The sequence below is a fragment of the Balaenoptera acutorostrata genome, chromosome 1 (genome assembly GCF_949987535.1).
Source record: "Balaenoptera acutorostrata chromosome 1, mBalAcu1.1, whole genome shotgun sequence".
Classification (NCBI taxonomy): domain Eukaryota; kingdom Metazoa; phylum Chordata; class Mammalia; order Artiodactyla; family Balaenopteridae; genus Balaenoptera; species Balaenoptera acutorostrata.
This window is the reverse complement of record NC_080064.1, coordinates 123,043,910-123,069,932: the sequence shown is the minus strand read 5'-3', so window position 1 is coordinate 123,069,932 and position 26,023 is coordinate 123,043,910. Positions and strand designations below refer to the sequence as shown.

At 39.6% G+C, this 26,023-nt stretch overlaps 1 protein-coding gene across 1 annotated transcript in view; it reads left to right on the top strand.

The window, feature by feature from the left end:
- The window catches only part of ALDH9A1 (aldehyde dehydrogenase 9 family member A1), a 28,052-nt gene extending 2,763 nt beyond the window's left edge, over positions 1–25,289 (top strand). Inside the window, exons 3-11 of the mRNA XM_007191079.3 lie at positions 7,351–7,480; positions 8,241–8,375; positions 9,672–9,868; positions 10,540–10,680; positions 15,636–15,824; positions 16,057–16,144; positions 19,697–19,838; positions 22,814–22,926; positions 24,540–25,289. Of these exons, the coding sequence (XP_007191141.1) occupies positions 7,351–7,480; positions 8,241–8,375; positions 9,672–9,868; positions 10,540–10,680; positions 15,636–15,824; positions 16,057–16,144; positions 19,697–19,838; positions 22,814–22,926; positions 24,540–24,634 (1,230 nt within the window). The 3' untranslated portion in view covers positions 24,635–25,289. The remainder of the gene's footprint in view (positions 1–7,350; positions 7,481–8,240; positions 8,376–9,671; positions 9,869–10,539; positions 10,681–15,635; positions 15,825–16,056; positions 16,145–19,696; positions 19,839–22,813; positions 22,927–24,539) is intronic.
- The last annotated feature ends 734 nt before the right edge of the window (positions 25,290–26,023 follow it).

Here is a 26,023-nt window from a genome sequence, read left to right as displayed (position 1 = left end):
GAGGGTCTGAGAGTTACCCTACTTGCAAGGTTATATGTGTATTCTGACAAGAGACATGAAGCTTTCTGGATTAGGGAGAGGGTTTATTACAGCACCCAGATGCTGTACCCAGAGCAATACTTCAGCACTAGTTTTCTGAGTCCCAGTCCCCATGGGGTGATGCAGTGAGAGGCAGATGTTAACCCTGTTGCATGCAGTGGTTGCACTGCAGGAGAGGATCCCTAAAATTATGAGACTCAGCTTATATGGGGGCTGCACATCTGCCCATTCTCTTCTCTGGAGAGAGGTTACTCATTAAGCACATCTCCAGGATTAAGGGGGAAGGTGTCATTAGGTTTATTACCCTGGAATATAAGCAGATGTCTCCAGGAACAGGAAGTAGAGAGCTTTATATCTCTACATCGCTCCAGTGACCTCTATCTTTTGGGAGACCCTGCCTCTGCCTTCTAAGGCCTTTGTTTTTCAATCAGCTTGCCAGTGTCCTTTGCTCAGAAAGCCTGGACCATGCAGTAGTGTCAAAATATTCCTGGAGAATTTTCTCCCAACAAGGTATTTTCTGCTATTAAAATTTATTTTTTATTTGATAGATTAAAAGTGGTAACTCAAAGCTGATAATTTATTATTCTGATTTGTCTCTCACGTTTTCTTGCACGTAAGCATTTGGGTTGTTATATCTTCTTAAGAACTGGCTCCTTTATCATTATAAAATTACTTTTTAAATCCTGAATAATACCTAATTTTGTTTTTGCTCTGAAATGGACTATCTGATACTAATTTTCTTTTCCTTTAAACTCCCCATTCCATTTTCTTTAATATCTTATGTAATATTTTTACATATTACAGTCAAAAATATATTACTATATTTCTCTAAAGCTCTTCTCTGATGATCATACCCTGGATCTGCCTTTACCCAAAATTATTCCATAACTAAACAAATCCCACCCTCTGACCACAGCCTACAGTTATAGCTCTCAGTTGTTCCTCTTAGTGATTTTTCTAGTTAATCATGATCTGCAGTTCTTTGCCCCTTCCATTTTTAAACTATGCACAATTATCTTTTATAAGATAAAAATATTTGATATTTTCCCACATTTTTATCATTTCTAGTGCTCTTCATTCCTTTGGGTAGGCCCAAATTTCCATCTGTTATCATATTTTTTTTCTGCTTGAAGAAATTTCTTTAGCATTTTTTATAGTGTAGGTTTGCTGGAGATGTTCTTTCAGGTTTTGTATGTCTGAAAGTCTTTATTTTGCTTTCATTTTTAAAGGAATTCTAGGTAGATAATTCTAGGTTGACAGTTTTTTCTTTCAGTACTTTAAAGATGTTGCACCATTGTCATCTGGCTTGTGTTGTTTCAGAAGAGAAGTCTGCTGTCATTCTTATTTTTGTCCCTCTGCTTTAATGTTTTTTCCCCCTTTGGCTGCTTTTAAGATTTTTCTTCTTATCACTAGTTTTAAGCAATTTCATTATATCTTCCTTTTTTTTTAAACTTTATTTTATTTTTTTATGCAGCAGGTTCTTATTAGTTATCTATTTTATACATATTAGTGTATATATGTCAATCCCAGTCTCCCAGTTCATTCCACCCACCCCGCTTTCCCCCCTTGGTGTCTGTATGTTTGTTCTCTACATCTGTGTCTCTATTTCTGCCTTGCAAACTGGTTCATCTGTACCATTTTTCTAGATTCCACATATATGTGTTAATATATGATATTTATTTTTCTCTTTCTGACTTACTTCATTCTGTATGACAGTCTACGTCCATCCACACCTCTACAGTGACCCAATTTCATTCCTTTTTATGGCTGAGTAATATCCCACTGTATATATGTACTACATCTTCTTTATCCATTCATCTGTCGATGGGCATTTAGGTTGCTTCCATGACCTGGCTATTGTAAACAGTGCTGCGACGAACATTGGGGTGCATCATTATGGCTTTTGATGCAGTTTTCTTTATATTTCTTTTGTTTGGAGTTTATTGATCTTGAATCTGTGCACTTACAGTTTAGTTAAATTTGAAAAAATATTGGCTATTATTTCTTCAGATTTTTTTTTCTGCCCCCTTTTATATCTCCTCTTCTTCAGAGCCTCCAATTACACATATGTCGGGCTGCATGAAACTATTCTACAGCTCACTGATGCTCTGTTCATTTTTTCCCCAGTTTTTTTCCTCTGTGTGTTTTATTTTGGGTAACTTCCATTGTTATGCCTAAAGTTCATCTATCTTTTCTTCTGTAGTGTCTAATCTGCTATTAATCCCATCCAGTGTATTTTTCATCTCTAGAAGTTCAACATGAGTCTTTTTTGTTGTTGTTCCACGTTGCTCCCTAACATGCTCATGTTTTCCTCTGCCTTCTTGAGCACATGGAATATAGTTATAATAACATTTAATATCCCTGTCTACTAATTCTGTCATCTCTCAATTCTGGTTCTGTTTCTGTTGATTGGTTTATTTCCTCCTGGTTAGGTGTTATATAACATTCCTACATTTTGCATGTCTGGTAATTTATTACCAGTAGACATTGTGAATTGTATGTTGTTGGATGCCGAATATTCTTGTACTTTAAAAAATATTAATGAACTTTGTTCTGGGACACAGTGAAGTTACTTGGAATCAATTTGATCCTTGCAAGGCTTGCTTCTATGCTTTGTTAGGTATGACCAGAGCAGCTAATTTTACCCCACTACTGAATACCCTCTTGAATACCTAGCTTGATGCTCTGTGTATTAGTGAGGTTTTTCTCACTGTGGCTTTTGGGAACATGAACTATTCCTGGCCCTGTGTGAGTTTTGGGGATTTTTTTCACCTTCTTGGTTAGTTTTTTTCCTGGCCTTGGGTAGTGTCCTCACAACTGACCAGTTCTCAGATGAAGACTTAAGGGGGATCTCTGGGGTTCTCCTGTGCAGCTCTCTTCTGTCCCATACTCAGCCTGCAGACTGTAGCCATCACATACTCCCTGAACTCCCAACCTGTTTCCTCAACTCAGAGTATCTGTTGGGCCCCACCTAAGTTCCTCCTCCCTGCTCTGTGATGAACTGTTTCCAGGCAGTAGGCAAGAATACGTGTAGGGCTCACCTCATTTGTTTCTCTCTCAGGGATCACTGTCTTGAGCTGTCTGTCCAGTGTCTGAAAATTGTTGTTTCACGTATTTTACCTGGTCTTTTTAGTTGCTTAAGGTGGAGGCTAAATCTGGTCCCTGTAACTCCACCTTAGCTGGAAGCCCATTGCCTCCTAGTGAAGTGAATGGTTTTTGGTATATTTATTGGTCTTATGTTTCCTTTTTCACTTTGAATCTTTTGATGCTTTTTATCAGATTATAAAGATCTTAATGGTAGGCCCCAATCATTTCTTAGTTGGAGTGTTCTTATGAAAGTAGCTATTGTTTGGCTTTAAAAGGAGAGAGAAAATGTATTTTAGAACTATGATAACACATTTACATATAAAAAGATTATGTATGTAGATTATGCACTTGCCTTCAGCGACTGCTTTGCTCAGCTCTGCCTCTTAAAGCAAGCAGGGGCTCAGGCTTGTCAGGGTTTAGTGGGCATGTCTTTGCTCAGGTGGTTCTCTTATAAAAGCTAAACACTGAGCTTGCTGTGGGGTTTGAAGTGAAGGAGAGAGGCGAATCTCCTGCCCTTTGCTTCTTCTCTTTCATCCCAGAGGAGCCCTGGTCAGGTCACATGTGAAGCAGGGTGGTGGAGAGCATGACAGGGGTATATAGGAAGTACATATTTCCCAAGAAATACTTACAGCAGTACATTGTCATGGTGGATAGTTTTGTTTTGTGATGGCTCTTGTACTAGTAGGGGCAGGAAACTTATATTGTTTTCCCCTTCTTCCTCTGCTCTCCTTATTCTGGGAGGGAAAGCGAATACCGTTTCCCTGAAAGCAATATTAAGTTTCAGTAGAGATCCACTTGGACTCTTTGATAGTTTTCGTCAGGGACTTTTTTTGATGATCCTTGAAGGTATGTTAAAAGATCTCATAATGGCTTTTTATTTTACTTTTTTTATTTTTGGCTGTGTTGAGTCTTCATTGCTGTGCGCGGGCTTTCTCTAGTTGTGGCGAGTGGGGGCTACTCTTTGTTGCAGTGCATGGGCTTCTCATTGAGGTGGCTTCTCTTGTTTTGGAGCATGGACTCTAGGTGCACGGGCTTCAGTAGCTGTGGCACGTGGGCTCGGTAGTTGTCACTCATGGGCTTAGTTGCTCTGCGGCATGTGGGATCTTCCCGGACCAGGGCTCGGACCCGTGTCCCCTGCATTGGCAGGCAGATTCTTAACCACTGAACCACCAGGGAAGTCCCTCATAATGGCTTTTTAGAAATAACCTTTTTTGTGAGGGTAGAGAATGCTGGAATAAGACAAGAAAAATCTCAAAAGGCCAGCCAATAAATTGAATTTTCTCTTTGAGTTCAAACCTTGAAACAGTCCTCAAAGCTAATTGCCTGTCCATTGTTTACCAAAAAAAATATAATAATAATAATAAAACTTCCTTTCTTAGTAAATATTCCAAGGCTTTTCAGTGATTAGCACACATTACTTCCTGTCTGTCCACTCTTGTATTAATTTGGAAGACAACAGCATTTCACTTTTGCCAGTTTAATATTTCTTCATGTGTTTGAAGTGTAATATACTGATTCATCAGTGTATTCATGCTGATTAGTGAACCAGTACCTACTTCCTCTTTAGGGACTAGTTGCCCTCTTGCATTCTAGAAATGTAGTTTAAGTCACTTATGGTTGATGGTGCCTTTTGAAAATGTGTTTCACGTTGATCATACTCAACAGATCCAAGAAGGGGAATAACTTACACCTAGTTAAAGAACTGTTACATCAGAACTGATGCTTGTTGTCCTCCTAGGTACCCTCTTTCTAGTATCAGTAACTGGGAAGCAAGTTAATTGTTAAAAAGTCGTTTTGGTGAGTATAGAATCAGAGAAAGAGAAGGTAAATTGCTGGTTTAAAAGGCAATTTCATTTAGACTGTGTTGAATGTAAACAAATTATCCTTTCTGAAGCAACATGTCTATTCAGTAATTGCAGAATTTATTTAGAAGTTACTAACTTCCTTTTTTATGTTTTTTGTTTTTTGATTTTGTTTTTTTTTTTGTTTTTTGGCCGTGAGGCATGTGGGATCTTAGCTCCCTGACCAGGGATCAAACCCACACCCCCTGCATTGGAAGGCAAAAGCTTAACCACTGGACCACCAGGGAAGTCCCACTAAGTGAGATTCCTTGAAGTGAGCTCCCTGAAGGCAGAGACTGGATCTATCCTTTTTTTCTTAGGCAGTCATTCCATTTGTTACTGTCTCCACTTCACTTAGTTGTTGTTCTGGGGTTTTATCCTGTTCCTTCATCTGGAACATATTTCTCTGCCATCTCATTTTGTCTAACTTTCTGTGTTTGTGGTCTCTGTTCTGCGGGCTTCAGGGTTGTAGTTACTCTTGCTTCTGGTGTTGTCCCCTCGTGTAGGAGGCTGGTCTAGAGGCTTGTGCAGGCTTCCTGGTGGGAGGGACTGGAGCCTGCCCACTGGTGGGTGGATCTGGGCTTTGTCCCTCTAGTGGGCAGGGCCATGTCAAGGGGTGTGTTTTGAGGTCGTTGTGGGCTCAGAAAGACTTTAGGTAGCCTGTCTGCTGATGTGTGGGGCTGTGTGCCCACCCTGTTGGTTGTTTTGCCTGAGGCATCCCAGCACTGGAGTCTATAGGCTGTTGGGTGGGGCCAGGTCTTGGTGTCAAAATGGCGGCCTCCAGGAGAGTTCATGCCAATGAGCACTCCCCAGTACCTCTGCCACTAGTGTCCTTGTCCCCACAGTGAGCCACAGCCACCCTCCGCCTCCCCAGGAGACCCTCCAAGACCGGCAGGTAGGTCTGGCCCAGGCTCCTGTGAAGTGTCGGCTTTTTCCCTGGGTCCTGGTGTGCATGAGACCTTGCGTGTGCCCTCCAAGAATGGAGTTTCTATTTCTCCCAGTCCTGTGGAGTTCCTGCAATCAAGCTCTGCTGGTATTCAAAGCCAAGTGCTCTGGGAGCTCCTCCTCCCGATGCCAGACCTCCAGGCTGAGGAGCCTGACATGGGGCTCAGAACTCTCCTCTGGGAGAACCTCTGCAATATAATTATCTTCCAGTTTGTGGGTCTCCCACCTGGCGGGTGTGGGATTTGATTAGATTGCGAATGCCCCCCTCCTACCATCTTATTGTGGCTTCTTCTTTGTCTTTGGATGTAGGATATCTTTTTTGGTAGGTTCCAGTCTTTTTTGTCCATGGTTATTTAGTAGTTAGTTGTGATTTTGGTGTTTTCATGAGAGGAGGTAAGCTCAAGTCCTTCTACTCTGCCATCTTGTCTGGAATTCGACAAATATGGAATGAATGAATCAAAGCACTTTATACCTCTGGTCTTTGTAGAAACAGAACATGTCCAAATATCATTATCATACTGTCCTTTCATGTATTTCATACTGATTTTCATATTCCTCCTTCCATCTTTTCTGAGATTTGTACTCAATCTTGATAGAGTTTGTGTTAATTAGATGCTTGTGTTAATTTCTGTTGCCATTTCATTTTGCTTCTGGTAAGCCTTACTGATTATCAGTTTTAGTAAGAGAATGCATCTTCTTGTCAATTATTTGATTCATCTTTTATGTATGTTTAGATTTTGACCACAATGTTTATTTTAAATTGGATCCATAATAGCAAATGTCTATTTCTTACATATTCAATTTTTTGATCTCCTTTAGGGGCATTATTTAGCTTTTCTTTTTAGGTCTAATTTCCCAAACTTTTTCCTTCATCCCTGGACTGTCTTACCTCTAAGTTGTATAAACTACATCTGGAAACAGTATTAGAAAAGAGAATTGATGAGTACTAAGCATTAGAAAATAATTGTCTTGTGATTATCTTATGATTGTATGTAACATGCTGCATTTCTTTGGGTGAATTAAAGCCATGTGTATATAACCTTTTAAATGTCGATTGTGTGTTTGGCTATTTTGTACAGTTTTCCTAAGGACTGTTTGCTCTTACTCTATACATGCAAACACATGTACACATATCTATACATATTTATAGAGATGTACATATATAATATTTATTTCTCAAAACATTCCTTTTCTAATTGATCTTGAAATGAGGTGTTGGTCTTGTATCTGTGACAGTTACTTGATGGGAGAACAGGGTACTGTTTAGCAATAAGTTTTATTTCTCTTCCAAATGTCACACTGCCATTCCTTCTGTTTTCATTGAAAGTGAAAGCTGTTTCTATTTTTAAAAGTTGGGCAATGTATTCTGGTTTGATTGTTGAATGTGTTGAGGTGTATGGTAATTTGTCTTAAATCTGGTCTTCTATTTCACCCAAAGGATCGGAAGGATGAAATCGCCACTGTGGAGACCATCAACAACGGCAAGTCCATCTTTGAGGCCCGCTGGGACATTGACACTTCCTGGCAGTGCCTGGAGTACTATGCAGGCTTAGCGGGATCCATGGCCGGTAAGCCCTCACCTGGCCTTCTGTGACCAGCTGACAAGGAGGCAGGAGAGCAGAGCCTGGGGGCGTAGGGTACAGATTTTGGAATTAAGACAGGCCTGGGTTAAAATCCTGGGCTTATCACTCTCTACTTTGGTGACATTGAGAACTACTTTATCTTTCTTTATTTAAACTGGAGATGGTAATCTCTATCTTCTTGGTTATTATAAGGATTAAATGAGATGATGTATGTAAAGCACCTAGCCTCATACCTGAGCTGTAGAACAGGTTGTGGAAAAACCAGTTCTTGCAAGAGTCAGTAAGTACATCATATTTATTAGTTTTACCTACTTAGCAAAAAAATTTTCTTTGTCTAGGAAGTGTACATCAGTTTACATGTCGGCTGGTTTAGCAGGGCCCAGGAGGGCTGTGGGGAGCCAGAAGTCTGAGGTTTCAGGGTCCTCAGACTCTTCAGCTGCTGAGTCTTTCCCCATTTCTGTTTCATTTCATCTAAGTTATGTAGTGGATGCTTGGTTAATTTTTAGAGGGTTATATTGAGTTGAACGAACATGGTTTTGAAGGATAGAAAAGACTATTTATGTGAAGAGAACATGCAGAAGCAGTGTAAGAATGACTAGAATGAACAAAAGAACAGAGGTGGGGTGAGCCCAGTGGCTGGGGCCTGGGAGGGGGCTGGTCTGACAAGTCCAGAGTGAGTCCAGGTGCTGGTGGAGTCTTGGGACAAGTGGTACTGCACTCTCCTTTACCCTCTTTTTCCCCTTAGGCGAACACATCCAGCTCCCCGGCGGATCCTTTGGTTACACCAGAAGGGAACCACTAGGGGTGTGTGTCGGAATAGGAGCGTGGAACTACCCCTTTCAGATAGCCTGCTGGAAGTCGGCTCCAGCTCTGGCTTGTGGTAAGAATGAATTATTCCTCTACCTGTGAGCCTCCCTTTCTCCCAGGACACGGTTTCACCCCTGCCCTGCCCCTTACGGAGCTTTGAGGTTATACACACAGATCATGTCTACATTATTCCCATTTTTTGTTTAATTTATTTTTGTTTATGGGAAGGAAGAAAGTTAATTTTGGTCTTGGAGGTCTTTTTTTTTTTAAACTGTCAAATGAATTAGATTTGTGCTACTTGTAAGTTCTCTTCCTTTATGGACAAGAATTCTGGGCATGAATTTCTGTGTAGGGGATAGCACTTAGGAGTTTTGACTTCATTTAGGAAGCAGAAGATAAACTTCCTCCTTCATTTGTGTCTTAAGAGAAGTGATAAACAAGGCTTCCATCGGAGAAGCTTTGGCTGATTAACAAAAAGTTTTCTCACGCTATTTAAAGAGAAGAATCTGTCGGAAAAGAAGACATTGTACCTTAGAAAAACTGTCAGGTTAAAAAAGCTTTACTGTTAGGACACTGTATTGAAATGCAGCTTTTTTCTTTTTGCTGCTTCACGTTCTTTTTGCACATTTCTCTGTGACAGAGGAGAAATAGAATTAAGTTACTAGCTTTGGGTACTTGTATCAAATTAATTAACCTTTCTGGTCTTCAGTTTCAACTCTTATAAAATGGGTCTGATCATACCTACTTCTTACCACTGTTGCAAATGTTAAATGAGATTAATATATGCAAAAAGGCCTAGATATGCAAGTATAAGGTATTATTGGCTGAGACACTGCAAGTGTGTGGCTTGGGGTCTGTTTAATGAGAGAAACCAAAGGGGGAAGAGCAAGATATATTTACTTATTAATAACATTTTTGACCTAGAATTTTATGGGGAACAGGAAACAATTGGAGGGGCTTCCCTGGTGGTGCAGTGGTTAAGAATCCAGCTGCCAATGCAGGGGGAACACGGGTTTGAGCTCTGGTCCGGGAAGATCCCACAGGCCACAGAGCAACGAAGACCGTGTGCCACAGCTACTGAACCTGTGGGCCTAGAGCCCGTGCTCCGCGACAAGAGAAGCCACCGCAGTGAGAAGCCCGCGCACCGCAACGAAGAGTAGCCCCCACTCACCGCAACTAGAGAAAGCCCGCATGCAGCAATGAAGACCCAACACAGCCAAAAATAAATTAATTAATTAATTAATTAACTAATTAATTAACTTTTTAAAAAAGGAAACAATTGGAGTTGTTCTTGATGTGTCTTCTTGTCCTGTCTTCAAGGGATCCTCAGTCTTAAAAGTCTTCCTGTGTTTGTGTCTCGGTAATGCAGGTAATGCCATGGTCTTTAAACCTTCTCCCTTCACACCTGTGTCCACACTGCTGCTGGCTGAAGTCTATACTGAGGCCGGCGTGCCTCCTGGGCTCTTCAACGTGGTGCAAGGAGGGGCTGCCACAGGCCAGTTTCTGTGTCAGCATCGCGATGTGGCCAAAGTCTCCTTCACTGGAAGTGTGCCCACTGGCTCAAAGGTGAAGACAAGACCAGTATAGGAGGACATAAATGGCATGTAGATCCGGCTGTGTCAAGCCTCCCCAGAATATATGTTGGAGGCTTATCCTCTGATTTTACCCAGCTTGTATTGGCAGGGAGGCTGTAGGTATTATTGGGCAGAGGTCTGAAGTGTGCTTTAAAAGTGTGAAGGATAATTAGAACAGCCCACTGGTGTTAGGCTCATTGGGGATGGGAGTCATCTTCTCCTGCCTGTGTCTGAGAGGGCAGGCCCTGAGCTGCCACTTGTATTGTTTGGTGACTTACCTCATCTATAGCAGCCACCTCGGAAGAAAGGGTATTTTCTCAGTTTATTTCAGATTCATTGTGTTGACCTTAGTTTGTGCTCTGAACTCTGTCCGCCTTGAACATAGTAACAGTAATACAAAAGAGTTTCTGCCCATGACAGTCAGGGGAATTGACAGTATTTTTTAAATGAACTCCCTATTCAGACTATCAAGTGCAATTCTGTGGATTCTCTTCAGTGTTCTGGAAAATAATATTTCAAGTAGACAGAGGGCAAAGTATACTGAGAACAAGGCTGCAGGTCATGCATAGTTCAAGATGACTTTGGAGGGTCAGGATCTTGTTAACGTAGCATGTAATCTCATTGGTGGTAGACTTCTGAATGCTTTTGTTCTTGTTCTGTAAGATCATGGAGATGTCAGCTAAAGGAATTAAACCTGTTACCTTGGAACTTGGAGGCAAGTCTCCACTGATCATCTTCTCAGATTGTGATATGAAGAATGCTGTGAAGGGGGCACTGATGGCCAACTTCCTCACGCAAGGCGAGGTGTGTACCTGACCCAGGAAGAGGTTTAACGGGAATCTCCACCCCTTCATCTCACAGCGTGTTTTAAAGCTTGTTATTTTGAAATAGTTTCAGACTTACAGAAAAGTTGCACAAATAGTACAAAGAATTCCAGTCTATCTTTGAACCAGGTCCCTCAGTGTTAACATTTTATCACATTTACCATTCTGTTGGTATGTCTATACCTAAATATGCATATTATTACTGTTTTTTTTTCTGATCTGTTTGAAAGTTGCAGACAGAAGATCCCTAACCTCTACAGTCCTATGTGTATTTCCTAAAAACAAGTGCATTCTCTTAAATAAGCACAAAATACTTAGTAAAATATATAACTTGTTATTAATGTAGCACTATTACTCAATCTATAGCCCTTATTCAGATTTCTCCATTTGTTTGACTAATGTCCTTTTAGAAACAATTTTTTTTTTGCTGGTCCAAGATCTAATCCAGGAAGGTGTATTGCATTTACTTGTTGTGTCTCTTTAATCTTACTTAATCTGGAACAGTTGTAAAGTCATTCTTATCTTTCAGGACCTTGCCATTTTTGAAGAATACAGGCCATTTATTTTGTGGAATGTCCCTCATTTTGGGTCTGTCTAGATTTTGTTTGTTTTTTTTTTTTAATTGGATTCAGGTTATGCATTTTTGGCAAAACACCACAAAAATGATGTTTTATATTTCACAGTGGTGTTGCTGACTTTGATCACTTGCTTAAGGTGGGTCTTTACAGTAAAGTTACTGTTTTTTCCTTTGTGGTTAATAAGTATATTGTAGGAGATAAAGTGAGACTATCTTGTTCCTTATCAAACTTGAACCTACTAGTGTTAGCACCCTTTGTTGATGTTTGCTGGAAACATTTTTTTCTGGTGGTCACCAAGTGGTGTATTTCCAATTCTGTTACTCCTTCTACCTTTATATAGTTCACTGTCTATTACAAGAAAGAACTTTTTCCCTTTTCCTTAGTTTGTTTTTCATTCATTATATCAGCATGGACCCATGGCTTCTTATCTCATTCTACAAGTTATAACCCATTGCTAGTATTATTTACTTTGATGCTCAAATAATTGCAGATTCATGTAGTGGGAGCCTCTTTCTGTGACTTTTTGATATGTTCTCATTATTCTTTGAGCACTTCTTTACTTCCTGGCACAGCAAGGTGTTCTAGACACATCTTGTGCTTTCTCTGGTGGAGCTCTGTAATGAGCCATTTCTCTAAGGAGGCTTGGTTCCATTTAGTGGTAAATGGTATTTAGAAACCAAGATCTGGGTGCCAGGTGTACTCGTTACTACTGGAGTATCATTGCTCCTATGTCTTCTCAGAGGCCAGAGCCAGGAAATGTATATTTGGCATATGTGTATGTATGCACACACACATGTATTTATGTATCCATCTATATTAATAACTACAAGTTTATACAGATATTTCCAATCATTCCAACGCTGCAAGGTTTATTTTAGCCTCCTCCCTTTCATATTTATAATTTCCTTCTCTGACAGTGATGAGACATTTAGCTTCCATTACTCACAATGTATGTAGTTACTCCATCCTAGAATATGTTTATAATAGTTTCAGATTTGTGAAAGTACACTACTGTGAAAAATAAACCTTCTAACTAGAGTGCAACATTTTTTTTTTTTTACAGCCCTTTTTGTCTTTAGCCTGGGGTACAGTTAAAATTCTGTGTTCAGAAGTTAATGAGTCAGTTCTTCCTTCACCACCCCCTTCAGTATGGTTATGATATTCATTTTAAATAATGAGTTTGTTCGTTTCTGTTTGTATTTCATTTGGGGTTTATTTTCACCCATCCTTGCTTCAGGCGAAATACTAACATGGTTCTAAATGTCAGAATTTTACCAAAAAAGCAAACAGAAATGGCATTCCTCCTATCCCTTCCACCCACTCCCGTTCCCTCCTTCTTCCAACCCATCCCTATCCAGCCAAATCTGTTTCTCATTTTTCCTTCCTATTTCTTTTTACACAAATGACCAGGTACTTGTATATTTCTTATTTTCTCTTCTTTCCTCAACACAAAAGATAGCTAGTAGTAACTAGTAACTAATAGTAACTAATTAGTAGTAACTAGTAACTAGTAACTAATAATAGTTAATAGTAACTCTAAGATATTAGAGTTACTGTTTTGCTTTTTGCTTTTTTCACCTGGAAATCACTTCATTTCATAGAAATCTTCTTTCTTCTTTATAGCTGTGTAGTATAATTCCTTATATAGCTGTTAGTTTATTCAACTACTCTCTTTTGGATGAGCATTTAGTTTCCAGTATTTTGTGATTACAAACAGTTCTGCAGTGAATAACCTCGTGCACGTGTGTGTTCATATTGTTGGAGATACATTTTCAGAGTAAATTCCTAGAAGTGGTAAATGTATATGTAATTTTTTGTGCCTATTTTTTTGTGGTAAAATATATATAATATAAAATTGACCATGTTAATCATTTCTGAGTGTACAGTCCAGTGGCATTAAGTACATTCACATTGTTGTGCAGCCATCACCACCATCCACCTCTAGAACTCTTTTCATCTTACAAGACTGAAACTCTACACATTAAACAATAACTTCATAAATCCTTTTCTTCCCAGTCCCTGGTAACCACTATTCTACTTTCTATCTATATGGATTTGACTATTCTAGGTATCTCATATAAGTGGAATCAAACAGTATTAGTCCTTTTGTGTCTGGCTTATTTCACTTAACTTAAGGTCTTTAAGGTTCATCTATGTTGTAGCATGTGTCAGATTTTTCTTCCTTATCAAGATTGCGTAGTATCCCGTTGTATATGTATGCCACATTTTCTTTATCCATTCATCTACTGGTGGACATTTAGGTTATTGCTACCTTTGGCTATTGTGACTAGTACTGCTATGAACATTGATGTACAAATATCTATTCAAGTCCCCGCTTTCACTTCTTTTGGGTACGTACCCAGAAGTGGAATTTCTAGATCATATAGTAATTCTGTGTTTAATTTTTCAAGAAATTGCCGTACTGTTTTCTACAGCAGCTGCACCATTTTATGTTCTCACCAACAATGCACAAAGGCTCTAATTTCTCCACATCCTTGCCAGTACTTGTTATTTTCTGGTTTTTTTGGTCGCAGCCATCAGAGTAGATGTGAAGTAGTATCTCACTGTAGGTTTTTATTTGTATTTCCCTTATCATTAGTGATGTTGAGTGCATATATAATTTTATAAGATAATGCCATATTCCCCTCCAAATGGGTTGGACCAACTTGCATTCCTACCAACAATATATGTGTGCCTATTTCCTCACGAGGTAAGAGGTGATATTTCATTGTAGTTTTAATTTCAATTCTCTAATTATGAATGAGATTGAACATCTTTTTAGGCTTAAGGACCATTTATATGTGTGTGTGTGAATTGTGCATAACTTTTATCCAATTTTATATTGAACATCTAGTCATTTCCTTCAATTCTTTTTGTAGAGATTTTTTTTTCTTATTCACACATAGTAAAGTTCACTTTTTTTCTTTTTGGCCATGCTACAACGCTTGCAGAATCTTAGTTCCCCAACCAGGGATCAAACCTGGGCCCTTGGCAGTGAAAGTGCCAAGTCCTAACCACTGGGCTGCCAGGGAATTCCCAAGTTCACTTTTTTTGATGTGTTATACTATTTTGATTTTCCCTCAGTTTTTATAAGTTATTTAAATATTGGTGATAGTACCCTTTATCTGTGATGTACGTTGTAAATGCTTTCTTCCAGTTTGTTGTCTTGACTTTGTTTAGGATGTTTTTGCCATGCAAAAGATTATTAATTTTATGTAGTCAAATTTATCATTCTTTTCTTTCATTGCATCTAGATTTTGAGTACTAGTTAGAAAACCTTTTCCTGCACCTAAGTTATAGAAGAATTCACCTATACTTTCTCTCAGTAATTGTTTTTTTATTCTATATTTAGATTCCTTATACATTTGGGGGTTACTGCTGTGTACAGTATGAGATTGTATCTTATTTTCCACATGGCTAACCAGTGGAACCATTTGTTACTAATTCATCTTTACTCTAGTGGTTTTAGATTCCACCTTTATCATAAACTAAATTTCCTTGAGTACTTGGATCTATTTTTGGACTTTCTTTTCTATTCTACTGTTCTGATAGCATTTGAGTAGTATTTATGTTCATGTCTGTGGGAGGGTCTAAATAGTCATTACTTGTGTATGTGTTTTTTTTTTAAATTTTGGTTGCTACATGCGGGCTTTCTCTAGTTGCAGCGAGCAGGGACTATTCATAGCGCTGTGTGGGCTTCTCATTGTGGTGGCTTCTCTTGTTGCGGAGCACGGGCTCTAGGCGCACACGGCCTTCAGTAGTTGTGGCTCGCAGGCTCTAGAGTGCAGGCTCACTAGTTGTGGCGCACGGGCTTAGTTGCTCTGTGGCACGTGGGATCTTCCCGGACCAGGGATCGAACCCATGTCCCCTGCATTGGCAGGAGGATTCTTAACCACTGCACCACCAGGGAAGTCCCATTGTGTTTTTAGAGACAAACATTGACTCTGCACCGCCCTAGGTTTTTATTAGACTCAAGACCTCAGTTCTTGTTCTATTTTTACTCTTCAGTCCCTTCCACTCTTACCTCCTGCTCTCAAAATATACAGCCAAATTGAGCATCTGAGATGAGGAAATAGGAGAAGTCCTATGGGTCATATGGATCTATTAATTGTTTTAAGGAAATTTAAACAAAAACAAAGGCATAACTTTTATCTCAAAGGGCAGAGAGTTTGTGTGTGGGGTAGTATGTCCACAATTACATGTGTGATACAATTCAGTATGGTGATAATTTTTAGGAATGGAACTAACCTTTAAAGAAAGTATACTGTCTCTTTTAAATTTAAAGCTGTTGGACTTTTTTTCCTTTTCCTTTTTTCCCCCTCATCTACATATAAATTTTTATGTGTCTGTCCTTTAGGTTTGTTGTAATGGTACAAGGGTATTTGTGCAAAAGGAAATTCTTGATCAATTTACAGAGGAAGTGGTGAAACAGACCCAAAGGATAAAAATTGGAGATCCCCTCCTGGAAGATACAAGGATGGGTCCCCTGATCAACCGACCACATCTGGAGCGAGTTCTTGGGTTTGTTAAAGTGGCAAAGGAGCAGGTGAGAAACAAGTGGAGGTGAGATGAGAGGAGGGGGAGGGGTAGTTACTCCTAGGTTACTTGCTCTATGCTTCTTTCCTATGGTCATATCCATTTGGGAGCTGTATTCTGCATTGTACTTGCCGTGGAGTGACTAAGTATGCATTTGTTCAGGACACAAGTGGCATTTCAGGAATGCATACTGGGGTTTTATGTTTAACATAAAATATGCATTCTTTTTTCTTTTTTGGCAGGGTGCTAAAGTATTATGTGGTGGAGACCTCTACGTACCTGAAGATCCCAAATTAAAGGATGGGTATTACATGAGACCTTGTGTGTTAGGTATGTCCTCTTCTTGTTTGCTTTTAAACAGTTTGAATTAAATGTCAGATAGACGAGAATATTTATAAAGCTGTGTATATGGTGTAAAGCAAGGGTTGGCAACTGTGTGTCCCTGCTACTCAGATTTAAGGAGTAGTTCTCCCTTACCTTGGAAGCCTCATGTGTGCCCCTCCTCTTCTTGGACAATGATATCAGTTACCTGGGACTTAACTGGGTGTACAGCTGTTGTTCTAGAATCAAGGCACTCCAAAGAAATTAAAGGGCATGTTTGTTAAAAATTCAGTGATGAATTTCTTTTCTCAAGAAAGTTGGTAAAGAATGTGCTTTTCTTTGAACTTTAGATCATCAATATAATAAAACCAATTTGTTGGACAATATATTAATATTTTCAAAAATTATATGATATAATAATTTTAGCACTTCCTTTCAATCTGAAAAATCTCCTGGTTTGGACAGTCAAGTATGTGGTCATCCTACTGTCCCCACACCCATCTCCTTCCCTTCTACTGGGGGTGACACTGTTCTAGATGTTGTTGTTGTCATTTACTTTTCTCTGTCATTTTATATTGTATGTTAGTATCTCCTATAAAAATATTGCTAGTTTCCTTGACTTTAAAAAACTATATATAGATGGAATTATGTTGTATAATTCCTTTCACCTTATCCTGAAGATAGATTCAGCTGATTTTTGTCCCTGAGGTTGATAGTGGTGTCACTTTTCAACACTTGATATTTGGTGCAGTTTAACCTTTTAGCTCTTGCTAAAAAGCTAAAGATCCGCTGAGGCTTAAGGGCTGTGAATTTAGCATCCATGCTATGGATTAGCTTGTAGCTATTAAGGAAGAGGGAAAACTTACTATAGGTTTTTACGTAGAAAATACAGGTTAAGCAGTAGTGTATATGGTATTATCCCAAATCTATTAAAAATCAAATATGTGCATGGGAAAAAGAAGGAACAGAGAATATGCATCATAGTATTTTTTTTTAAAGGAATCAGGTTTCTGTTTTGTTTTTTTTTTAATAAATTTATTTTATTTATTTATTTTTGGCTGTGTTGTGTCTTCGTTGCTGCACATGGGCTTTCTCTAGTTGTGGTGAGCGGGGGCTACTCTTCGTTGTGGTGAGTGGGCTTCTCATTGCAGTGGCTTCTCTTGTGGAGCATGGGCTTTAGGTGCACAGGCTTCAGTAGTTGTGGCACGGAGGCTCAGTAGTTGTGGCTCACGGGCTCTAGAGCACAGGCTCAGTAGTTGTGGCGCATGGGCTTAGTTGCTCCGCGGCCTGTGGGATCTTCCCAGACCAGGGCTCGAACCCGTGTCCCCTGCATTGGCAGGCAGATTCTTAACCACTGTGCCACCAGGGAAGTCCGCATCATAATATTGATAGTGGATTTCTCTAGATGCTGGGATTAAAGGTGATTTTTTATTATACTTTGTGCATTTCTGAATATTACAGATTTTCTACAGAGAACATGTATTTTACAATTAGGAAAAAAAATATTTTTAAACAAACTGTGAACCTATGCAAAGGACAGGGAGCTAACTACCTTAACTTCATTCTAGTGATTCTGAAAGCCTTGTTTGTCATCTACAGCATCAATATCACTTGGAAAACTTGTTAAAAATGCAGATTTCTGGTCCCTGCCCTAGACCCCCAAATGTCACTTTCAGGGCCCAGGACCTTGAGATGTGCACATTAATAAGTCCTCAGTTCATTTTTACGCATGTTAAAGTTTGAGAATGACTCCAGAGCCTCAATCTTTAGATTCATTTACTTGAGATTTGGGGCTAGAGTATAATGAGTGTTATATGTGGGGCAGGAACCTTTTCTTTTCTCATAACATCAACTGCCGCTTTATCCCCTCATCTCTTTTGACTCTCCAGTATAGAATGTGTTGCACACAGAGCCATACTGTGTTATCAACCTGTGTAAGACAAACTGTATTCTGGGACTGTTGGGTAATGAATTGTCTTGAGTAATTTAATATTCTGGCTAACAATTTCCGTAAAAATTGTATGTGGCTTAGTAATTTTCAAAGATTTAGATTATAATAAACTATCCTTAAACACAACCTAAAATTATTTAATATACCTTTGAAGATAGTTTAGGTGTCCCCAGAGTACAATGTAACGTACAGACGACCAGAGTGCTGTTCTTACTTTGTATGCACAAGCTCTGATTCATCTCTTATGAGATTTTAGAGTCCTCCTCTTTGTAGATATGTGAGAAGTTGGTTTTTAGCTTTGGCTAGTGCAAAGCTGGTGTTTAAAGTAGGGTTCTCAAGCTGTATTTCTGCCTCCACATTGTTTACATGTATCACACAACCTTACAAACAACATATCTCACTCCATGCGTGGTTGCCAGCATTGAGGTGAGCTGTTCTTCAGCCAGAGTGCGGATAAAAGCACCACTGTCTTGAGGATCAGTGGGGTTCAGTATTTCACATCTAAATATATGAGCTTCTTTAGACATATATGCATATTTTAAAATGTCATGTGTGAATTTAATCTTTTTAGGGAATTAACCACTTAAAAACTTAAGTACATTTTCATATAAAATGAACACTCCTTCAGTTATTTCTAAGTTATTATTTTTTTTGCATTGTATTTTCTTTTTTAAAAATATTATTTCTCATTCTAATCATATCAGAGTCATTAAGAAAATGTGAAAAAATATAAAATGTGTTAGTCATGTGTACATTTTAACAGAAATTGAGAGGATATATACAGTTTGTATCTTTTTCAGTGAGTGTTAATCATGAGCATTTACTTATTAAATTTTCTTCAAAAACATAACTTTTTTTTTTTTTTAGTAATCATTTTAATTCATTTGGAGTGCATCCTATATACACACACACACACTCCGTTTTTTTTGTTTTTTTGTTTTTTTGTTTTTTTATTTTGGCTGCACTGAGTCTTTGTTGCCGTGCATGGGCTTCTTTAGTTGTGGCACATGGGCTTCTGTAGTTGTGGCATGCGGCTCCAGGGCACGCAGGCTCACTAGTTGGGGCGCGTGAGCTCTCTAGTTGTGGCGCGTGGGCTTAGTTGCCCTGCGGCATGTGGGATCTTAGTTCCCCAACTAGGGATCGAACCCACATCCTCTGCACTGGAAGGCAGATTCTTAACACTGGACCACCAGGGAAGTCTCCAAAACATTACTTTTTGAGGCTTCATAGAAATTCATCATTGGGTTGTGTACCATTCACATGATCATCCCATCTGTTTTGGATGTCTAGTTTGTTGCTTCTAGTTTTGACTGTCACAGGAATGTTGTGATGGAAGTCCTTGTATGTACATCCTTGTCCACCTCCTTAGCTATTTCCTTGTGATGAATTCAAAAAAGTAGATTTAGAATGAATACAGAGGCCATGGCTCCTTAATACGTAGTGTTAAATCGTCATGCAGAAAGGATGCTCGGATTTATATTCACACTGAAAATGTCACATTGAAATTTCTCTAAAGCTGTGTATTCACTGTTTACTGTGAACAGGAAATTTTAACGTGCCAGAAATAATCATTCCTTCGCTGATGTTTGGTTTTTTAATAATGTTTGCAGCTAATTGTAGAGATGACATGACCTGTGTGAAAGAAGAGATCTTTGGACCGGTTATGTCCATTTTATCATTTGACACTGAAGCTGAGGTTCTGGAAAGAGCCAATGATACCACTTTCGGACTAGCGGCTGGTGTCTTCACCAGGTAGGTGGGGAAGGACACCCCAAATGGCTTTGAAGAAATGGGGCTGCAGTGTCTTCTTAGATATGTAATTGATCTTATTCCCTCACTGGAGTTTGCCCTCACTGCATTTTCATCAGCACTTTCTATTTGCTTCAGCTAAAGTCAAAAGATGGCAAAGTAGCATTTCACAGTTAGCCCTGAATGGCCAGAGAACCCTAGTGTTGAGTTTAAATTAGCTATTAGCTTTATTGATGAAAATTCTATCCTTTTTTCATTCATACATTGAATAAATATTTAAGTTTCTGATCTACGTAAAGCATCATGTTAGGTGCCTATTAAAAACATGTATGTCAAGGAATTTAGAAATCCATAAGCATATAAATACTGGGCAGTATTCTTCAAAGCCATGATTTTTAGCTTTATAGTAGTCCCTAAATTAGAATGCATTGTAACACACGTGGGCCTTTTTTCCATTGTTGTGTATTTAGGGTGCTATTTCCAATTTTAACTATTGTAAGTTATGTTGGGATTAATATCTTTGTACATAAACTTTAACCACTATAAGAAAAACAAAAAGTGATTTCGGAGAAAAATTTCTTAGAAAATGCTTGCAGATTGCTTGTTTATATACAAACTCTGATTAGTCTTTGGCAGTAGTAGGCAGTTTTCTAAGACTGTTTACACTTGGGATTATGCTATTTCTTTAGTGATACACAAGGTTATTATTTTTTGTAGTTTTGTGGTCAGGAACGTGGGATGGAAGACCCAAGTCTCCCTTGAAGACCTGATGTAATAGCTTCTTTTTGAGTTCTGAAGAAAAAAGTGAGGAGCTACTTTTTTTTTTTTTTTAATTAACTTTATATTTTAGAGCACTTTTAGGTTCACTGCAAAACTGAGTGGAAGTACAGAGATTTCCCAACTACCCCAGCCCCACACATGCATAGTCTCCCCCATGATCCACATCCCCCACCAGAGTGGAACAGTTGTTAGAATTGATGAAGCTACATGAACACATCTTTATCACCCAAAGACTATAGTCCACGTTAGGGTTCACTCTTGGCGTGCATTCTGTGGGTTTGGACAAATGTATAATAACTTGTACTCACTGTTGTAGTATCATACAGAGTAGTTTCACAGCCCTAAAAGTCCTCTCTGAGGAGCTGCTTTTTTGTTTGCTTGTTTTGTTTTGTTTTTTTGGGCTGCGCCTCACAGCTTATGGGATCTTAGTTCCCCGACCAGGGATTGAACCCAGGCCCTTGACAGTGAAAGCACAGAGTCTTAACCACTGGACCGCCAGGGAATTCTCAGGAGCTGCTTTTTTTTTTTTTTTGATATATATATATGTATATTTTAAAATATTTACTTATTTATTTATTTATTTGGTTGTGCCGGGTCTTAGTTGTGCATGTGGGCTCCTTAGTTGTGGCAGGCGGGCTCTTTAGTTGTGGCATGTGAACTCTGAGTTGCAGTATGCGTGTGGGATCTAGTTTCCTGACCAGGGATCGAACCCGGGCCCCCTGCATTGGGAGCGTGGAGTCTTAACCACTGCACCACCAGGGAAGTCCCAGGAGCTGCTTTTTTTGATTTGAGGATTGAGTGGGATAAGTCTCTCCTCTTGCTTTGCTTCGCCACCAAAATACAGACAAAGGCCAGTTACAAAGGGGGGTAACTCCTTTTTTTTTTTTTTTTTTAAAAAGCTTTGTTGGGATAATTCATGTACCAAACAATTCACCTATTTAAATTGTACAATTCAGTAGTTTTTAGTATATTTACAGATTGTACAACTGTCATTATAATCTAATTTTAGAACATTTTCTTCATTTTAAGAACAATAACAGTTACTCTGCATTTTCCCCTCCCCACAGTTCCTGGCAACCACTGATCTACTTTGTCTTTATAGATTTACGTATTTTGAATATTTTACATAGATGAAATCATACAGTATGTGACCTTTCACGACTGGCTTCTTTCACTTAGTTCATCTACTGGCTTCTTCTCAAAGTTCATTTATTGTTATAGTATGTATCACTACTTTATTCCTTTCTACTACTGAGTAATATTCTGTTGTATGGATATATCACATTTTGTTTATTCATTGACCCATTGATAGACATTTGGGCTGTTTCTACTTTTTGGCTATTATGAATAATGCTCCTATGAGCATTAATATATGAGTCTTTGTGTGGATATTTGTATATTTCATTTCTGGTATATACCCAGGAGTGGAATTGCTGGATCCTATGGTGACTCTGTGTTTAACTATTTGGGGAACTGCTAAACTGTTTTCCAAAGTGGCAGTATCATTTTACATTCCCATCAGCAATGTATAAGGGTTCCAGTTTCTCCACATCCTAGCCAGCAATTGTTATTGTCGGTTCTCTTGATTTTAGCCATCCTAGCAGTTGTGCAGTGGTGTCTTGTATCAGTTTTGATTTGCATTTCTGTGAGTTGTCTTTTTACTTTCCTGATAGTCTCATTTGCAGCACAAAATTTTAAAATTTTGTCAGTGTAATTATTCTATTTTTTCTTTATCTGTTACTTTTGCTGTCATGTCTAAGAAGACTGTATCTAACCGAAGGTAATGAAGATTTATTCCTGTTTGCTTCAAAGAGTTCTGTGGTTTTCACTCTGACATTTTAGGTCAGTGACCCATTTGAGTTAATTTTTGTGTGTAGTGTAAGAAAGGGATCTTCCTTCATTCTTTTGCGTATGTATATCCAGTTGTTTTAGCACTATTTGTTGAAAAGACTATTTTCCCCCATTGAATTGTTTTGGCACCCTTGTTGCTGCTACTTATTTTGTACATGCATTTGGATGAGACTATAAAATTCAAATCCTTATCTATTTTGCATGGATGGTATAAGATTGTAAAACACATTTTGAAGAAACAAGAATTTGGCAATGTTTTGAGACCCTTAGAAGTGACAGTCTAACTTTTCCTGTTAAGGTTGTAGCAAAAGAAACTATGAATAACCAATGCATTTTTTCCTTCATAGGGATATCCAGCGTGCCCACAGAGTGGTGGCTGAGCTTCAGGCTGGAATGTGCTTCATTAACAACTATAATGTCAGCCCAGTGGAGTTGCCCTTTGGTGGATATAAGAAGTCAGGTGAGGATCTGGGAACTGTGAAAGCAAACCCCCGTCTCTAGAGACACTGGTCATAATTCAGTCCTTATGGAACAGGTTCCTAAACCTGTGTGTATATCAGAATCACCTGGAAAAGTATATGAATTCCTGGTCCTCCCCAGGCCCACTGTATGCGTCTCTGGGAATGGAAGCTGAGCATCTTTATTTTTTCCAAAAGCTCTCCAGAAGTCTTTGATGTGTAGACTGGATTGTGAACAGCTGACATACATCTTAGAAAGGTTTATCTCATGGGTAGGATTACTTTTTCCTCACAGTCTGTGATTGCCATTAAGTGTAAAACTACCCCTAAGCGTTCTAACCATGGCAAGTTTGTAAATCTAGTCTGTTAGGAGATTTGAGGCATCAGAAACATAGCCATTACTTTGAGGTTCTTTCTTTGGAGTTTGTTGCTAATTTCACCAACTCTGTATGAAAATTGGTTTGGACTTTGTAGGTGCACCATTCTAAGAGTCTGACCCCTAGTCTCCTGGCAGATATTTATGGCCATCACAGTGTTGGCAAACATATAAACATGGATGAATGATGATGAGATGGTGGGTGTTAATTTGACAGTTTTATGTGGTATTGCGTTTGGTATCATTCTGGCATTCTCTAGTCATACTTCACTAGTCATTCTTGTCCCTGTGGGTACCTGGAGGAGCTGTAACACAGACGTAAATGCAGGGTAGGAACCAAGGCTCTGTTTTATTAATTAATAACCCTCAGTTTGTTTAGAATCTGCAGCTTTGGCCTCAGTGGGGCCTCTGAGGCCAGCTTTCCCTTCCCTAAACCTGAATCTTTGGATCAGTGCCCATAGATATGCCTACATGAGATGAGAGGGACAGAAAGCTGGCCTAACATGCCCAATGGGCTCCGTGCTGAGAGGATTTGGAAAGGAACAAAAGGCAGAGTGAGGCCTTAGCAGGGCCATTGTGTATGTCCCATTTGGAATGATGCCCCCTGGAGATGTGCATTTTTGGAGACTGGGCCTTGCTCTTAGGATGCAGAGCCTGCCTCAGTCTGGGGTAAGGGACACAAGGAAGGCTGTCCTTTTAGCACGTAACCTCATCTACTAGTGATTGGCAGTGTCTTGGCTTTGAGTAACCTGAGAGCCAAAAGGGTCCACTCCCCACATGAGTGGACAGAGTGTAAATAGTAGGTGCTCTTACAGATTTAGTATAAGAGAAGGTTAATAAGCCTATTATGTAGAGTTAAGTTTTAAGTTAGCACTGACTTTCAAAGGCATCAGGTTGATTGATAATTGTAGAGAATGCTCTAATGCTTGATAAGAAAGTCTGAACATTTTTAGACCTTAGTCTAGAAGAGTAGATACTAGAAGTTAATAGAAGAGTAGATACTAGAAGTTAAGAGTCATACTGGTAAGAAATGAAACCTAAATATTTCCCCACCCCCAAAGGCTAGTGTGTCCCTTTTCCCGCGTCTAGCTCCACAGCTAATACATGCAGTTGAGGACTTGATCCCAGAATTTCTTGGCCCTGCGCTCTTCCCCAGCCCTGGGAGCAGTGCCTGTTTCTGCAGGTCGCTGTGGCTGGATTACCGCAATGGCTCACCCTCACCCTTTCTCTTCCTTTCAGGGTTTGGCAGAGAGAATGGCCGTGTGACAATTGAATATTATTCACAACTAAAGACTGTGTGCGTGGAGATGGGTGACGTGGAGTCTGCTTTTTGAAAAAGTGCAGTGAAGCCAGTGAACACGGCCAGGCCTGGGAATAACGAGAACCAGCTCTCTTGACCGCGGCCGTGCAGCCACCTACCAGTTTAGATCCAGAATGTTGGCCATTCAGGATAAGAGAATGGTTCAGTGTTACTCTCCATCGCTCAATCAATTTCCTAAGTGAAAATGTGCTTAAGTGCCTTTTAGATGCTAATCAAGAAAGCTGTGATTTTCCTTAAAGCAAATTTCTCTGAAATCTTTTGAGAGCCACTAGCACACTACTGGAGAACAGGGGGAGGGACCAGGATTGTTCTTCCACAGAGCCGACCCACTGACAGGTTCATTCTCTAGCTTGCTTTAAAGAACCCGTGCCTTTAGAGGTTCCTGGGGGAATCAGCAGAGATTTCTGCTCCTTGACATTTTTAAAGACATGGCCCCTTGTCATTCCATTCAGAAGGCTGGCAGTCGGGAGAGAGGGCTTGGCTAATAGACGGGTCAGTTTGATGTGAATGCTGACTGGCCAGAGCCAGCGCTGCGAGGATGGGGGAAACCGGCTCCAGTCCTTGAGTTACAGCTTGCTCTCTTATGACAGAAGAGTTTCCATTTAAACGTAGAGATTATTTGTAATCCACTGCAGTATACTGAAACTAAATAAATCACACCGTCAGTCCTTTCAGTGTCATGTTTTGAAGCTATACACATCTCAGGGTTATAGGAGGACACAGGATAGGGCTAAAGTTAAACATTTAAGGCAGAGGATTTGACCTTCTTTGCAGTGAGTACACATGGGCAGGCTTCTGTTGCTATAATGAACTTTCAGTGGCCCATTCAGACTTCTGGGCTCCATGTTCTTCCCAGCCCAGATAAACAGGGCCTGTCCTTAAAGGGCTGTCAGATCATGGTGACTTCTCAGACTGTTGCAGTGATCCTCATCTTGCCCTCTTATCTCCCTTTCAGGGGAATAATTTAGATTTAATAGTGGTATTAGGGTTCTCCAGAGAAACAGAACCAATAGAATAGAACAGATACGTATAAGAGAAGATTTCTTATAGGAATTGGCTTACGTGATTATGGCGGCTGCGAACGCCCACAATCTGCTCTTCACAAGCTGGAGATCCAGGAAAGCTGGTGGTATAATTCAGTCCACGTCCCGAGGCCTGAGAACCAGGAGTGCTGCTGTCTGAGGGCAGAAGATGGATGTCTCAGCTCAAGCAGAGAGAGTGAATTTGCCCTTCTTCTGCCTTTTTGTTCTATTTGGGCCCTGAATGGATTGGATGATTCCCACCACATGGGGAGGGCCATCTGCGTTACTCAGTTCACCAGTTCAAATGCTGATCTCTTCTGGAAACACCCTCATAGACATACCCAGGCATCCCATCGCCCAGTCAGGCTGACATGTAAAAT